Source organism: Aspergillus ibericus, assembly GCF_003184845.1.
Source record: "Aspergillus ibericus CBS 121593 unplaced genomic scaffold BO80scaffold_11, whole genome shotgun sequence".
Classification (NCBI taxonomy): domain Eukaryota; kingdom Fungi; phylum Ascomycota; class Eurotiomycetes; order Eurotiales; family Aspergillaceae; genus Aspergillus; species Aspergillus ibericus.
The window spans coordinates 167,504-183,516 of NW_020292109.1; the positions used below are offsets into that span (position 1 = coordinate 167,504).

The 16,013-nt window shown below is 52.7% G+C and overlaps 8 protein-coding genes across 8 annotated transcripts; 5 read left to right on the forward strand and 3 right to left on the reverse strand.

Annotated features, from left to right (window-relative positions):
- Positions 1–1,351: 1,351 nt before the first annotated feature.
- Positions 1,352–1,858, reverse strand: BO80DRAFT_19704 (uncharacterized protein). The gene has a single exon (XM_025714160.1). It carries the CDS (start codon positions 1,800–1,802, stop codon positions 1,533–1,535), a length of 270 nt encoding a protein of 89 aa, XP_025577198.1. The 5' UTR covers positions 1,803–1,858; the 3' UTR covers positions 1,352–1,532.
- A 130-nt stretch (positions 1,859–1,988) lies between these two features.
- BO80DRAFT_423334 (MATE family efflux transporter) lies at positions 1,989–3,867 on the forward strand. The gene has a single exon (XM_025719027.1). It carries the CDS (start codon positions 2,324–2,326, stop codon positions 3,758–3,760), a length of 1,437 nt encoding a protein of 478 aa, XP_025577199.1. The 5' UTR covers positions 1,989–2,323; the 3' UTR covers positions 3,761–3,867.
- A 384-nt stretch (positions 3,868–4,251) lies between these two features.
- BO80DRAFT_443124 (uncharacterized protein) lies at positions 4,252–4,572 on the reverse strand (the record flags this gene model as incomplete). Its single annotated transcript, XM_025721323.1, has 1 exon — positions 4,252–4,572. The coding sequence occupies one exon, from the start codon at positions 4,570–4,572 to the stop codon at positions 4,252–4,254; it is 321 nt and encodes a 106-aa protein (XP_025577200.1).
- A 1,697-nt stretch (positions 4,573–6,269) lies between these two features.
- Positions 6,270–7,757, forward strand: BO80DRAFT_377560 (uncharacterized protein). The gene is made up of 2 exons (XM_025716707.1): positions 6,270–7,594; positions 7,645–7,757. The coding sequence occupies exons 1-2, from the start codon at positions 6,314–6,316 to the stop codon at positions 7,690–7,692; spliced, it is 1,329 nt and encodes a 442-aa protein (XP_025577201.1). The 5' UTR covers positions 6,270–6,313; the 3' UTR covers positions 7,693–7,757.
- Positions 7,758–8,252: 495 nt separating this feature from the next.
- Positions 8,253–10,328, forward strand: BO80DRAFT_19728 (dolichyl-P-Glc:Man(9)GlcNAc(2)-PP-dolichol alpha-1,3-glucosyltransferase ALG6). Its single transcript, XM_025714164.1, has 3 exons — positions 8,253–8,531; positions 8,583–8,745; positions 8,790–10,328. The coding sequence occupies exons 1-3, from the start codon at positions 8,300–8,302 to the stop codon at positions 10,162–10,164; spliced, it is 1,770 nt and encodes a 589-aa protein (XP_025577202.1). The 5' UTR covers positions 8,253–8,299; the 3' UTR covers positions 10,165–10,328.
- Positions 10,181–10,816, reverse strand: BO80DRAFT_463117 (copper metallochaperone COX17; the record flags this gene model as incomplete). The annotated part of the gene is made up of 3 exons (XM_025722570.1): positions 10,181–10,608; positions 10,654–10,709; positions 10,789–10,816. 3 exons carry the CDS (start codon positions 10,814–10,816, stop codon positions 10,468–10,470), a joined length of 225 nt encoding a protein of 74 aa, XP_025577203.1. The 3' UTR covers positions 10,181–10,467.
- A 222-nt stretch (positions 10,817–11,038) lies between these two features.
- Positions 11,039–12,837, forward strand: BO80DRAFT_423335 (GTPase-activating protein RNA1). Its single transcript, XM_025719028.1, has one exon. The coding sequence runs from the start codon at positions 11,245–11,247 to the stop codon at positions 12,499–12,501; it is 1,257 nt and encodes a 418-aa protein (XP_025577204.1). The 5' UTR covers positions 11,039–11,244; the 3' UTR covers positions 12,502–12,837.
- A 115-nt stretch (positions 12,838–12,952) lies between these two features.
- BO80DRAFT_351052 (MBL fold metallo-hydrolase) lies at positions 12,953–14,246 on the forward strand (the record flags this gene model as incomplete). Its single annotated transcript, XM_025715563.1, has 5 exons — positions 12,953–13,183; positions 13,255–13,359; positions 13,402–13,444; positions 13,516–13,899; positions 13,957–14,246. 5 exons carry the CDS (start codon positions 12,953–12,955, stop codon positions 14,244–14,246), a joined length of 1,053 nt encoding a protein of 350 aa, XP_025577205.1.
- Between the last annotated feature and the right edge of the window lie 1,767 nt (positions 14,247–16,013).

Genomic DNA, 16,013 nt, shown 5'->3' on the forward strand with positions numbered 1-16,013 from the left:
CGTCTTGCCCTCTCGATCCGGTGCATTCGGGTTCGCCCCAAAGAGAAGCAGCAGTCGCATCCCCTCGAAGTCGCGCTGCCGCACGGCCTCGTTAAGTGGATGGATCTGCTCCCCTAAGTCAGGAGACACGCCACTATCCAGCAGCTGTTCTAACAACTTGTGGTTCCGACCGCGGACGGCGGAAGCGAGGGCGCTCCGTAGTTGCGTGGCACTAGCCGCGCTCGTCCGGCTGGGGGTGCGATGGGGCGCCCTGGGGAGTGGGTCTGCGGAGCGGTGCTGCGTGAGAATGTCCCCGTGAGTGTCGCTTTCAGGTGCTGTCAGCGTTTCTGCCCGGGAGGCGGGCGAGCTTGTCCGGGTTGGCTGGCTGTCTATTCTCTGCGGGAATCGAAGAACAGGTTCGAGAGGGGGAGATGGGGGGAGATCGCGGTCGTGGGGATTGGACAAAAGGAGGGAGTCGAGGGAGAGAACGGAGGAAAGGGTCTCATCGGGGTTGGATAGAGGAGGACTGCTAATGTTGGCCGGGGGAGGTGGCGGCGGTTCCTTGGGGGGCAGCGAAGGGACGGACGATGATGACGCTGACAACGAGGATTCCATCTGCTTGGTTCCGCGCTCCAAGGTCTTGGTCTTGTTGATGCCCATTACCGACCGACCCTTGGCCATGCGATCGAGCGCTGCAGCCAGTCCGGCGTATCCAATGCCCACCGACTCTGCCATGAGGGTTGAATCCCCCAACGACCAGTGAAAGGCCAGAACACTGATCTGAAGGGTTTCGGTCGTCTTCTGGAGCGACTCTCGAATCCGTGCGAGCTCGTGGGTGGGGCGATGCCAGCCTCGCTGGAGCTTCCCCAGGGTGCCACGGTGCTCATACTGAATCAATTTGGTGACAAGCTTGTCGAGATGCTGAAAGTCGCGATAGGCGGCCACGAATTTCTTGGCCACCTCCTCCACGATAACCTCGGGCAGGGCGCGGTTGGCGTCGGTGGACTCGGTGAGACCAGCATCAATGGCCCAGAGGGCGCGACAGGTGTCGAGAAACGTCTGCGACAGCTCCCGAAAGCCATCGGGCAAGTTTTGGACCGTGCTCAGGTAGTCCAGCATGTGCACGGAGATGCGGTTACCCAGCTGGGTGGCCTGTGCCGAGACGGCAAAGACGGCCTCGTGCGCAGCCATGACCGTCGGACAGCCGTGATGGGGGAAGAAGGGAGAGAAACGCACCACGGCTCAGAGAGGGTGGCATCAGACAGAATTTATTAGAAGCGAGGCCAGGGCCGGCTTCCTAGCTTATCATGGCTGAAATATCGGCGTGGAGGAGGAACCAACCACGTGGGAGATGCGGCTGCGAGCTGCGAGTTCATTTCCTTTTTCTGGGTGGGATGGAGGTAAACTTTGGCGGACCCAAACATTGGCCTGGCCAAAGCCCTGCTAGGTCCTTGTTGGAAGCTCAGCTGGAGATGAACCGGTGGACATGGTGAAACCGTGCGACCAGTGGGATTCAGAGAGACCAGGAACCGGTTCGTCCCCACCTACAGGATCTAGATCCTGAGTGGAGTAATCGCGCATCTCAGTAATAGCAGTAATCCGGGCCCAGAAGTAAGAATCCAGCAGGGGGCAGGCCTTACGGATGTTCTCCCAGCTGACGGTGGTTGCCAGGTCCTTGTGGGCGGGGTTGTTTCATGACTCTCACCCCTCTCACGACTCGCCTCGCGATTCTTGTTCTCCAGGGGTTCACGCATGGCAAGCGGCAGGACGGTGCTCCACCGGGTTAAGGTGCGGGAAGACGCAGCCGGTCCAATGTCGATCATGTGTTGGAGCCTTGGAGGGGTTTTACTCTTGTGTACATAAATGAATTGAAGGATGGTGTGATTTCCCGAAGTTGTTCCCTGGTGGCGCAGCCGATCAAACCCGGTTGCATTGTTTGCATCCTGGACAGGGGTTACAATTTGTTCTTAACTTCTTACGGTCGGTGAGGTGGAACAGGCATCCTCCACGACCCTCTTCCCCTGGTACTAACATTGCCTGGGTCGAGACGGATCCACGAGGGAGATCGAGTCAGTCTGTATCAAAACACCAGCTGAGAGACCAACAACTGCTTGACATGTGTTTCGAATGTCACCCTAAACTCAGTACCCCGGGGTTCTCCTCCGGCTCCTCCCCAGAGAAATGTGCGGCCCCCAGTTGAAGGCTGAAACACCACCATTGTCTGGTTTCTTATCAGTCGGCGCGGTGCTGATTAATCACCCCCGCTGGCTCGCGCAACGGGCCGCCGCGATGGACAGGCTTTTCCTCTGCTTGGTTAGGGTCAAACACCTATCTACATTGCGGTATGGACTACAGAAGCGAGTCCTACGAAGATGACGGTCCCCTACATGAGCACACTCCCATGCTCAAGGGCCGTGCCCGTGAAGGGCAATCAGTCTATGGGCTCCGTGCCGAGCTCTGGCTCCTGCTGAGCCAGTCTTCCCCTCTCGTCATCACGTATCTATTGCAGTTCCTCCCCTCGATCTTGACCACGCTGATTGCTGGCCATCTGAGTGCCGATGACCTCGCGGCAGCCAGCATCAGCGGGACAACTGTCGCCATCTGTGGCTCTGCCTTTATCACAGGCATGGCCACGGCGCTAGACACCCTGTGCGCGCAGACCTACGGCGCTGGCAACCGGATTGGAGTCGGCATCCACGTCCAGCGGATGATCCTCCTCATGACGGCCATCTGCATCCCGATCGGCGTCCTCTGGTGGCTCTCGCCCTCTCTCTTGCCATTGGTTGTCAAGCAGCCCAATCTTGCCGTCAAGGCTGGGTCCTTCCTCCGCGTCAGTATCATCGGGCTACCAGGACAGGCCTTTTACGAAGCCGGAAAGCGATTCCTGCAGGTCCAGGACGACTACCAGGTCGCCATGGTCCTTGCGCTGGCTTGCACACCATTGAATATCCTCCTGAGTTGGGCCTTTGCCTTTCCGCTAGGCATGGGGCTGGATGGGGCAGCCCTAGGTTCTGCCATAACTCAAGTCCTTCGGAGTTTCCTGTTACTCCTATACATTATCCGATACGCAAAATGGTCCCACAGCTGCTGGGGCGGGCTGTCGCGCGACGCTCTCACAGATTGGTATCCCATGGTTGTTTTATCAATGGCCGGTTCCGCCGCTGTGCTGAGCGAATACGCTGCATTCGAGATCATCACCTTCAGCTCGTCCTACCTGAGCACGGCGCACTTGGCCGCGCAATCCGTCCTAACCACCATCTCCATTGTCAGCTGGCACGCCCCATTTTCAGTCAGTGTAGTCTCGAGCACGCGAATCGGCCACCTAGTAGGAGCAAGACAGGCGACGACCGCTCGCCGTGTGTCCATCATCCACGGCTTCGTCTTCCTAGGTGTAGGCTTCCTGAACGCATTAATAACGATCATATTCCGCAATCAACTACCTCAAATTTTCACCCGCGATCCGCAGACTCTGGATATCTGCGCCAAGTCCATCCTCGCCGTGTCCGTCTTCCAGATCGCAGAGGCACTCATGTGCGGAACGAACGGCATTCTCCGGGGTCTAGGCCGGCAATCCTTTGCCGCTTGCGTTGTCTTTATCGTCAATTATCTCGGTGCCGTGCCGCTCGCTCTCTGGCTACAGCTCGGCTCGCCTGGCTGGGGGCTCAACGGGTTCTGGCTCGGTCTACCAATCGGTATGATCGCGATTGCCGGCATTGAGGCTGTATATATGAAGTTCATTAGATGGGATACATATGTCGATGAGGCTGGACCAACGGATTGAGAGTCATGTCAATTGGAGATATCGATATCATGGCTATGCCATGCTCTTCACTTAAAAATTAGAATTCATCATAGAAGTCATTGACTCGATTGCATTCACGTTCTGGGACTCTATCTGATCAAGACAAACATATCTAATTTGATTCAAGACCTGGTGACATCGTAGGCTGTATTGTAATTAAGAAAACTGTAGATATGCCATAGGTCTGCTTTTATGTGTTATACAAGGTAAACTCCTTGTGTTGATTTTAGTCCTTTTCATCTTATGAAACCTTTGCTTGATAATGAAAAATGTAAACTCAAAGCCGGTGAATTATATAAACGATATAGGACAATCATGAAACCATTGCCCGAGATACAAAGCCATATAATCCAGTTACCCACACACAGTGACACATGCCTCACCCAAGACACAGGTTTCCATACCACTCGTCACCTGAACAGCAAAAGCGGCCACACTGTCACCTACCCTGCCACCCCTCCGCACTGTCTCTAAACATACTGAATACACATTCCCTCAATCTCAACGCTCATGGCATCCGCCACCGTGATATTCTCGACAATGCCAGCCATCCACATACGGTGATTGAGCGTGGTTGTGTTTCCATTATCCCCAAAGTAGGGAACGAATACGTCAACGCCCAAGAACGAAGGCTGAGCCTCTCCAAGCATGACTGCGGGCGCAACCAGCGGCCCTCCCATGGCAGTTAAACGAGATACATCCCTGAATTGCCACTGAGGCCATAACTGATCGAGAGTCGTGTGATACAGGAGGAAAATCGGGTCGAAGGCAGAAAAGCAGACGTGTTCCATCTTGATGAGGGGGGAGGGGTCTATTAGCTCTAATGCATCGGAGCCAGGATGAGAAAGGGTGGTACTCACTGTTCCTTCAACTCCGAGATGTCCACCGTTGTGGAAGACACAAATCAGGATCAGTTTTGAAAGCCTACACCGAGAAAGGGCCTTGGCCGAGATATGTGCTAGGCTAATGGCGCTCTTGTCCATATTATAAAAGGTATCCAGAGTGAGGCATACCTTGTTCCCGGCGGTTTGCGCGATTTGGCTCTCATATGCTTGCGTGCCAACATCATCGTTGACCAGGTGGGTACAGTTCTATTTTGTTATCACCATCACTAACAATTGTGTCGGATATCCTGAGAGATCCAGCTGCAGACATGCCATGGCCAAGTGGCTTTTCCGCGATTGTGAGTGATAAGAGTTGTGTGATGGTCACTTCCCTCATACAACCCGCCTCAAAGTTGGGAAGCGGGCAATAAAGGGCTTAAACAGTCGCCTGGTAGCCCAGTTCAGGCATTTTTAGCTTATGTGTGGGCCCGGGTGGTAAGACATCCTAATAAGATAATCAGATAATCGGTACAGTTATTATCAACCCACCAGACAACATTTGAATTTCCAGCCCAGATTCCTAGTCCAGGCTAATCAGAGGGTCTTAGCCTATTAACAATAGTCAGAAATGATATTTTGTGCACCATTCGGGGACTTTAATGTCCCGGCTAATTATGGTGTCACATAATTATGCTCGGGCATACGGATCTAGGGAAGTTGAAGTTGCTAATTCGACTAATCCTTCTTCACTCGTGTATAGTTTATACAGGTAGGCTTTGAAAAGGGCATCGAATCGATATTAGCAACCTATATAACGACAAGAAAGAGAGTGGAACGACATTACCAGACATCTTGTCTAGCAGAAAAGGATTGGAAAGAACCCTGCCTTTCCCTCTTGGGATGAAAAGGGTCTTCTTAGACCGCACGCCAAGAACACACTTGCCTTACTCTGACAAGACTGATGCTACTAAAGGGATGGGAAGCTATTCTTTGGTAACGTTCAAGTAAGTGGAGCCAGATACTATTCCTTCTCTATATATCTAAATCTCCTATGTTATACACACTGCTGCTCAAATTTATTCTATGTCATACCAATCTTTCCGAATGTTAATTTACTATCTTCTTCATCTCTTACCAGCCACTAGACAGTACAGCAGTCTTATCTGATGCGTTGCGGTTCGACCCGCCGGGACAAGACCTGACGGAAAGCCGTCTGGGCGCGGCTGCCTCGCTGGACTAGCAATTTAGTCACACCGGAGATAGATGCCAGCCATTGTCTCTGGTGGACTAATCGCTAAAGCCCGTGAAATACCACCCAATCCTTGGCAGTTGCGCACCTTCCAAGGACAACTCGGACCCGGTCCGGGTATAGTCCCTGCCGCTTCAGCGCGATGGAAGCGGGGTTGCAGAGTTCAATCAATCACATCCTCATCACTTACGGACTAATTGATATTGGTCTCCGCAGATAACGCTCTAGAAGAGGCACCATGGGCTAGTTTCGTCTCTATGGCCAATTGGCCATGGATTCTTCACCCAGCGGGCTTTGAAAAGTCTGCAGACTCGGTGGGGTGACACGGGCCTGGAAAGACACCCTCGGCTGATTTAAATCCTCCGAGATCTTATCTGATGATCTGATTATCTCTCATCCCCATCATTTCAATCCTTTGCAATTGCACAAAAAATTTACGGACATCATATTATTGACGTGATGGCGAGTGAAGGACTTCCTAAAAGTCAAGACCTCGATGACTTGGAGACGCGTTATGTCTTGGATGGAAATGCCAGGTTTCGTCGACTGGGCTGGAAACGCCTGACGATTATTTCGACAGTGGAGGCAATTGCTCTGGGGAGTTTGAGTTTGCCTTCGGCCTTTGCTACGCTGGGGATGGTCGCTGGTGTGATCCTGACTGTTAGTATCGGTCTGATTGCCATGCATGCAGGATACAATATCGGACAGGTTAAGCTCAAATACCCCAAAGTTGGTCACTATGCGGATGTTGGTCAGCTTTTGTTAGGGAATCTGGGATCCAAGATTTTTGTTGGCAGCTTCGTGTCCCTGTTGATATTTGTTATTGGATCTCACTGCTTGACCGGTGCAATTGCGTTCCAGACCATCACTGAAAGCAACGTGTGTTCGGTGGTGTTTAGTGTTGTGTCGGCTGCAATTCTGCTGGTGCTCGCCATTCCGCCATCATTCGCGGAAATTGCCATCCTGGGCTATATCGACTTTGCCTCGATCATTATTGCCATAGGGGTCACGATGATTGCGACGGGCATCCAACACTCCGATGGTTCCAGTGCCTTCTCCGACAGTATTCCATGGTCTGCATGGCCGATGCCTGGCACTACTTTTTCGGAGGCTATTGTGGCCACCAACAATATTGTTTTCGCATTTTCTTTTGCGGGATGTCTGCCATCTTTTATGGAAGATATGCATACGCCTGAGGATTATGTCAAGACACTGTGGTGGCTGGGCGGCATCCAAATCGTGATCTATACCCTCACAGGATCGATCATCTATGCGTTCGTGGGGCAAGCGGTGCAATCCCCTGCCTTGCTATCAGCCGGTCCGGTCATCTCCAGGGTGGTCTTTGGCATCGCACTCCCCGTCATCTTCATCTCGGGCTCCATCAACACAACAGTGGTATGCCGATACATCCACGGAAAAGTGTACCATGACTCTCCCGCCCGCTTCATCAACACTCCTAAGGGTTGGGCTACTTGGCTTGGCCTTGTGACTCTTGTTACAGCCCTAGCTTGGGTGATTGCCGAAGCGATTCCGATTTTCTCGGAACTGTTATCGATCATCTCGGCATTGTTTGTTTCGGGTCTTTCTTTCTACATTCCCCCCGTCATGTGGTATATGCTCTTGAGAGAGGGCGCGTGGTACGAAAAGCACAACTTGAAGGCTGCGTTGTGCAATGCGGTGGTGTTTATCGTCGGCATGGTTGTTTTTGGATGTGGTACTTACTCTAGCATTGCTGAGTTGGTGAGTTCTCTATTGCCGCGGGCTGTTGCAGTACTGACAGGTGATTGTAGGTTCGGGAATTCCAGTCAGGGTCTATAAGCAAGCCGTTTACGTGCTAGGTTGTTAAATCTGGATGAATGTTATGTCGATTGGGAAATGTGATCACGTCTATTGTATTGTTGAGTTGGTATTGGTGCAGACTGGCTGGTCAGTCTAGGTTCTAGATTTGTACATAGGTGAAATTATTTGGCTGTTGTACAGTTATTGTCGTGGTGATATTCGTAATTCACCAACCTCGGGTTCTCAAGGTGTAGTCCCTCTATAAGAAGTTCCAGATAGGTCGCGTCAATCCTACTACAGGTTGACGATAGAATCCCACAGCGAAACCTGGTGACCTCTTCATCTCGACCTCAAACCTCTGCGCGTACCGTATCTTAGCACATACCAGATGGGGTCCGGGGAACATTTTTGTATCCTTGCTATTCTAATGCACAGAAAATCCCATCGCACGCGCAATTGAGAGGACACGCAGGCGCAGTTGCTTATCAGCTATCGGATAAGCTGGGCTCACGGATAACCACGATAACTGGTCGAAGACGGCACGTGTTAAGATTATGTAACGCATCATGTGATGGGACAGCTAAACAAGTAACCACATACCTGTCACTGTCGCCTTGCCATTGCGCAGTCCATGGAAACCTCCAATCTCGCTCATTTCCCGTGAATATGGCTCCTCCGTCCTCCCACTGTCCGCGGAAGAAGAGAAAGCTTCCCTCGTCTTTCGCTGGCTCGAATGACTCCCTCATCGTCGACTCCGGAGGCAAATCGTCCCCGGCCTTCCCCTTGGTTTCGTTTCTATGGTCTGCGCGGGCAGGTGTTTCTCAATGGCTCGTGCTACCTCTGATTCTGATGGCCGTGGGCCTGTTCCGCTGGGCTGTCAGCTTGTGGGGATATTCCGGTGCGCTCACAGCAATTCTTCTATACTAGCTGGTGTCACTAACAGACGCAGGGTTCGGAGTGCCCCCCATGCATGGTGACTTTGAAGCACAGAGGCATTGGATGGAAATCACTATTCACCTTCCCATTTCCAAGTGGTACCTGTACGACCTGCAGTACTGGGGGCTCGATTACCCCCCATTGACTGCATATCACAGCTGGCTGTTGGGAAAACTGTACGTCATTTCTGTTGATCGGTGATCTGTAGCTAACTGAGCAGTGGTTCCCTCTTTAACCCCGCATGGTTTGCCCTGGACGCGTCTCGCGGCTTCGAAGATCCCCTGTTGAAGGTTTTCATGCGCGCCACGGTTATCGTTTCGGAATACCTCATCTACATTCCCGCCGTCGTTAATTTCTTGCGTCGATTCACCCGGATGCAGAGCGTTCCCGTGTGGTCTGCCTCGATTGCCCTCGCTGCGATTCTCCTACAACCGGCGACCATCCTCATTGACCACGGTCATTTCCAATATAACACGGTGATGCTGGGGCTGGTTGTTGCGAGTTTGGATGCCATCCTGGCCGGACGCATGCTGTGGGCCTGCATCTTCTTCGTGGGAGCTCTGGGGTTCAAGCAGATGGCATTGTATTATGCCCCGGTCATGTTCGCCTTCCTCCTTGGCGTGTGCATCTTCCCCAAGATCCGCTTCCTCCGCCTGATTTCCATCTCCCTTGTCACTCTTGTCGCATTTGCCGTCCTGTTTGCTCCAATGCTTATTGGAGCGCTCAGCATCGAAGCGCGGGAGGCCCTGGCGCTGGCCCCGCAGCCGCCTCTTCTGCAGGCCCTTCCGGTCGAGCTTGACAAGCACTCCATGCTCTACGCGGTCGTCTTCCAGCTGACACAGATTATCCACCGTGTCTTTCCATTTGCTCGTGGTCTGTTCGAGGACAAGGTCGCAAATGCTTGGTGCGCAATTCACACTTTCTACAAGCTTCATCGGTTCGAGGCCACTCTACTCCAACGGATGTCCCTCGGTGCCACGCTGGCCTCCATTGTGGTTCCCTGCGCCATGATCTTCCGTCACCCGCGTGCTTCTCTGCTTCTGCCGGCCTTGTCAACCGTGGCCTGGGGCTTCTTTTTGTTTTCGTTCCAGGTCCACGAGAAGAGTGTTCTCCTTCCGTTGCTCCCCATGACTCTTCTCTTGGCCGGAGACGGAGGTCTCAGCAAAGAGACCCGAGCCTGGGTGGGGTGGGCCAACATGCTTGGCTCATGGACCATGTATCCTCTGCTGAAGCGGGACGAACTTCGCTTGCCCTACTTCGTCATAACACTCCTCTGGGCCTACCTGTTGGGACTTCCCCCGACCTCGCTGGAGACTTTCCGCAGCCGTTCTCAGGAAGACTCCATCCCGGGTGCTGAACTTCATGTGCTGACCAAGCTTCTGCATTCCTGCTTTTACCTGGCCATGATCGCATGGCACGTTCTGGAAGCCTTTGTGGCACCCCCGCCCGGCAAGCCAGATCTGTGGGTGGTACTCAATGCCGTGATTGGGGCTGGAGGATTTGGAATTGCATATCTGTGGTGTCTGTGGAAGCTGGTGCAGCAAAGCTGCCGGATCGACCAGAAGGCCGAAGAGACGGAGAAGAAGAACCAGTGAGGCTGGTGTAATTTATTGCAACTATATTCGATTCTCTCATGATACCCATTTGATGTTCGGGACAGCCTGCACTGTCGACCGTGCGGCTTTGTGTGCCTGAAGAGAAAGCTTGCTTACAGCTGATACATACATATCCAGAACATAACGATAGATAATATACATTTATTGCACAAGAAGGGAGATGCTCCAAGACTAGAATATGGCAATATACAGTAACCCAAATAACCTAACTCCGATTGCATGCAGTCACTCCTCGTACTGGGTCCGACCCGTTCCATGCTCCTCACGGTATAGCGGGCTGGCTTAAACCTTGAAACCGTAACCCGCCATGCAGGCCTTGTATTGCTCGATCATGGGCTTGCACTCCTGGGTGGGATCGTCGGTTTTGGAGAAGAGCATGCAGTCATCGCGGGCGGTCTTTTCGGTCTTGCAAACGCAGCATGGCTGTGACGATCAGCCGCGTTCTCGGATCGGTGTCTGGTCACGTACCTTGGGCTTCTCGGCGGGCGCAGACTCGGCCGGAGCAACGGCAGCAGCCTTTTCAGCTATAGTGCAGCAATTGTCAGCTTGATTCGTCCAGCCCGGCACAAGTATAGTAGACATGACGCGGCGATGGTGACCTACTGTTGGAAGAACCGAACAACCACGACATGATGCAGAATAGGCAGCGCAGTAAACTTAGAGAGCGACAAACGAATGAGTGAAGAATTGACGCAAGCAAACAAGGTCAGGAGAAGACGAAGCGGTGCTGATTAATGATGCGATTCCCGGAAACGGCGGCAGTGGTTGCTGCGGGCGGCCGGAGCGGCGATCGGGGAAAATTTATGGGTGCAAAGCGTAAGGGCGGTCGGTGGTGGTTGTCAGGGGAGCCATCGTCAATAATCACCACCGCCCGCTCGTTTCTTTCTTCTTCTTCCCCTCCACGTCCATTGTCTGTCTCCCACGCTCTTTGTGTCTGCTTGCTCGCTGCGGTGCCGCATTGCTGCTCTTGATCTGCATCTGATTCACTTGGGTTGAATCTGCCATCACCCCTGCACACCGCACCGTCAAATCCTTCCCCTGAAATTCATTTACCCCACCATGGCCCCTCCAAAGGTCTTCTCCCTCGAGGGTAAAGGCCTCAAGCTCGACACCGCTGAGGATATCGAGGCCCATATCCAGCCGCTCCTCGAGAGCACCGACTACACCGAGATTCGCTTTGGAGGTAACACCCTCGGTGTCCCGGCCTGCGAGCGTCTCGCCGCCGTGCTTTCGACGCAAAAGAACCTGGCCGTGGCCGAACTGGCCGACATCTTCACCTCTCGTCTGCTGAGCGAGATCCCCGCCGCCCTCACCTTCCTCCTGAATGCCCTCCTCGACATCACCACTCTTCACACCGTTAATCTGTCCGACAATGCCTTCGGTGCCAACACCCAGAAGCCCCTCGTCGACTTTCTCGCTCGCCACACCCCGCTCCGCCACCTGATCCTCAACAACAACGGCATGGGCCCCGAGGCGGGTTCGAATATTGCCAAGGCGCTCACGGAGCTCGCACAACGCAAGGAGGAGGCCCGTGAGGCGGGCAAGGAGGTGCCTCTCCTGGAGAGCATCGTCTGCGGTCGCAATCGCTTGGAGAACGGCAGTATGGCGGCTTGGGCACGTGCCTACGAGGTCCACGCTGCTGGCATGCGCTCCGTCAAGATGACCCAGAACGGTATCCGTCAGGAGGGTATCTCGCTGCTGCTGAAGGAGGGTCTCCGCCACTGCACGGCTCTGGAGGTTCTCGACCTGCAGGATAACACCTTTACCATCATGGGTTCTACGGCTCTTGCTGGTGTGGTGTCCAGCTGGTCGTCTCTGCGCGAGCTCGGTGTCAGCGACTGCTTGCTCTCGGGTCGTGGTGGTGTCAAGGTTGCTCAGGCGTTGGCTGAGGGCAAGAACGAGAAGGTGCAGACGCTGCGTCTGCAGTACAACGAGATCACCGCCGAGGGTGTCAAGCAGTTCCTGCACGCCACCAAGACTGCTCTGCCTGCCTTGCGCCGGATTGAGCTGAACGGCAACATCTTCAACGAGGACGATGACAACGTGACTGCCCTGCGCGAGATCCTGGAGGGTCGTCAGGAGGAGCACGGACAGGATGATGACCCCGAGGAGATGTGGGGTATCGACGAGCTGGATGAGCTGGAAGAGGAGGAGAGTGAAGAAGAAGAGGAGGAGGAGGAGGAAGAAGAGGAGGAAGAGGAGAAGGCTGACAAGCTCCTCAAGGACACGGAGCAGGCCGAGAACGAAAAGGTTTCCCAGAAGCAGGACACCGATGTCGACGACCTTGCTGAGGCTCTAGGCAAGACTGGTCTGTAGGTTGGATTGGTGGCATCCCTCGTTCTCCCTATTTTGCCTCGGTGCAACGCAGTGACTCGTGGCAGAGCATGGTCATCTACGTGTCAACCCGCTGACGCGTCCGGTCTGAAGCCGACAGACTGGAAATGGACCCGCCAGACGACGCGCCTGGCCTATTCATCTGCGTGAGGACATGCACCTTGGATAGAAGCAGTGCATTGCTTGCCTAGTGACTGGCATAGATGTAGACCCTGCCTTGTTGCTATGATGTATATACGTTTGATGAATGATGTGACATTGACCAGCCTCATTAATGGTCTCGACTAGTTTAGAATATAGTTCAGCCTAAGGCATCAATGACCTCACCTACTCCCTCCCCCAACTCTTTCCAACTAACCACACCCTACCAGCATACCCTCACTTATATTCCCCTCCCAACCACATCACCCCCCACCTCACCCATACAACCACCATGCCCCTCCCCCACCTCCAAACACTCGACACCCTAACCGCAACAATCCTCATCGACAACGACCTCGACCCCATCTCCCCCATCCCCCCGGACACCGTAGACATAACCAATGGCCTCATACGCACGCTAGCAACCTCTTCCCCGCACGGGGTGCACGACCGCGGCGATGCGCACAAGGAACTCCGAATGGAGGATATTTGTTGTGCCGCGCATGGGGTGTCGATTTTGGTGGTACGATTCCTCCCTTTGAATTAGAATGAGTTTGGGTTGAGAAATGGTTAGGTGGGGCTAATTGGGGGTAGACAGCGACGAAAGATGGACAACAGCATAGTGTGCTGTTTGATGCTGGGCCGGAGGGGGGGGTATGGGAGGGGAATGTGAGGCGGTTAGGGCTTCAAGCTGAGAGTGTGAATGGGAGTGTGAATGGAAATGGGGGTGGGTTAGAGGAGGTAGAGGTTGTCATGTTATCGCATTGGCATCGGGATCATTCTGGTTGCCCCCCCCCCCCCCCCCCCTCTTCTATTTATCTAAGGTGATGATGAGGTATGCTAATGACTGAACAGGCGGCCTAACCCGCGCCATCGAACTAATCACAGAAGCCAAAAAAGCATCTGGATCTTCTGCACCTACCATCGTGGATCTCCATCCCGATAGACCCGAGTACCGGGGTATGGCTATCGGGAAAGAGATCATCTCATTACAGGCGGATCCGACGTTCGAGGAGATTGAACACGCCGGTGGTGAGATACGGAAAGAAGCAGAAGGTCATACGATCTTGGATGATTTCTTCTATATCTCGGGGGAGATTCCCCGCCGGACGACCTATGAGACGGGGTTGAAGGGGGGGATGAGATTCGAGAAGGATCAGGATGAGAATGAGGAGGAAGGGGATTGGTTCTCGGATGAGATCATTGCCGATGAGCGGTTTTTGATGTGTAATCTTAAGGGTTCGTCAATTTCCTTAGCATCAATATAGCTGTGGTACGGTGAGCTGACGAATCTAGGCAAAGGAATTGTCATGTTCACGGCGTGCAGTCATGCCGGAGTGGTGAACTGTGCTCGCCATGCGGTGAAGTTGCTGGATGATGTCCCTCTGCATGCGATTATTGGGGGGTTTCATCTGGCGACGAGTGAGGCGGCGCAGATGGAGAGTACGGTCCAGGATTTGAAGAAGTTGGATCCAGCGGTCATTCTGCCGGGTCATTGTACGGGGTGGAGGGCTAAGTTTGCGATTGAGAGGCAGATGCCGGGGGCGATGGTGCCGTGTTCGGTGGGGATGAGGATTAAATTTTAGGGTGAGATAGATGCCATGTTTTGTGATGTCTGATGTTCTGACTGGGGGTCTGCAGATATTAGCCAGGAGCAGTGCCTTTGCGGCCTGAGGTGTAGGCTGGATGTAGGCTGGATGTATATGGTGAGACAGTGTATGGTGATATGATACAGCATGGTCAGCCTGGATATGCTCATCTGGAATTGGTTGACTGGCTTGAAATCAGGGCATCAATTGCATGTCAGTAGACACTGTTTTGGTGCGTACATCGAGCAATGGAGTCATACTCGATGAGCTCGTTAGATATCACGAACGATATATACTTCCGTATGAATATGATATCCTACGGACAGTCGCCCATTGATGGACATGTTAAGTCTTATCTGCATGCATAAACATATCGAGTTGATATATACACGAATTAATATATATCTGAAAGCATGTTTCAATGGAGCTTGACACTCGAATGTATATAACATGGAGGATATATATCAATCTACAGCATATTCCAACAAACATACATCCACCTAGTTAGCAGCAAAACCACCCACCTTACAATCCCACAACCCAATTCAACTATACATACCACCAAACCCCAATCTACATCTCATATGACGTATCCAATACTCTAAAGCCACCACTATCACCACCATCAACTTCCTACCCAGTAATCCAAACCAACATACCACCCCCGTTCCAAGCACCAGTTCCAGCATCAACCAACATACTACAGCGCATACATACGCACGTACATTCCATGCCAAGATCCCTTGACCGTTATCATCCACCCACCTATCACTTATCCATCCATCCACCCTTCATCCATCCATCCATATCTGCAACCGCACCCTATCGGGCACGAACCCAACTGACTGCTGCACTGAGAATAAAGTTATTGAGCTTGCTTCGTGGAACGATATGATTGATTTGATTTCATTTGGTTGGGATGGATGGGATGGATCGTGGACGTGATGCGTGGTGCATACTGCATGCATGGATGTGCATGCATGGGATATAGGGAGGAGAAATCATTGGCTCATTACTCGGCTGGTTGGAGGATGTGCAACTATCCTTGTATTCCTACTGGTAGTACATAGCCAGTAAGTATGGATGGATGGATGGATGGATGGTATGGTGTTAATGCAGTGAATACCCTCCTCCTGCCCCATACATAGAATATGTCTAGTATAGTACTCCGTACATATGCAAATAAAACCATACCAGGATGTATATCCGATCATAATTCAATTACTTTACTATGCATTGGCATTGTTATTTACGCTCCGAACCATACCATGCCTGCGCCAAGTCCCCCATCCATCATCTCCGATCACAATTACCACATCACCTATCCTTATCTCCCACCACCTACACAGTAGTGAGATATGCCAAGTAACTCAATCCCCCAGCTGATCCCACACCTTCCCAAACCTAACAATACAGAATGATGATCATCCGCGCAGTATACCCAAGTTTGTGTTCCCCTAAAGTCAATCATCGTCATACCTACATAGTGCAGATAAGGCAGGGAGGGGCGGTGCATGATGGCTCCGACTCTCCGACGCCAGACACATACCCCTGTGCTGGATGCCAAGAAGACGAAAGGGAGGAATGCAGGCAGGCTTGGCGGGTGGGAGTGGGAAGAAAGGGGCTGTGTTGGATGTTTGTTTTGGGACTGCGTACGGAGTATGGTGGGTGGGATGGTGGGTGGGATGATGATGGGGGTATGGGGTAGTATGGGGTAGTGATGTGATTGTGAAGAATGGGAATGTATATATCCTTGTTTCTATG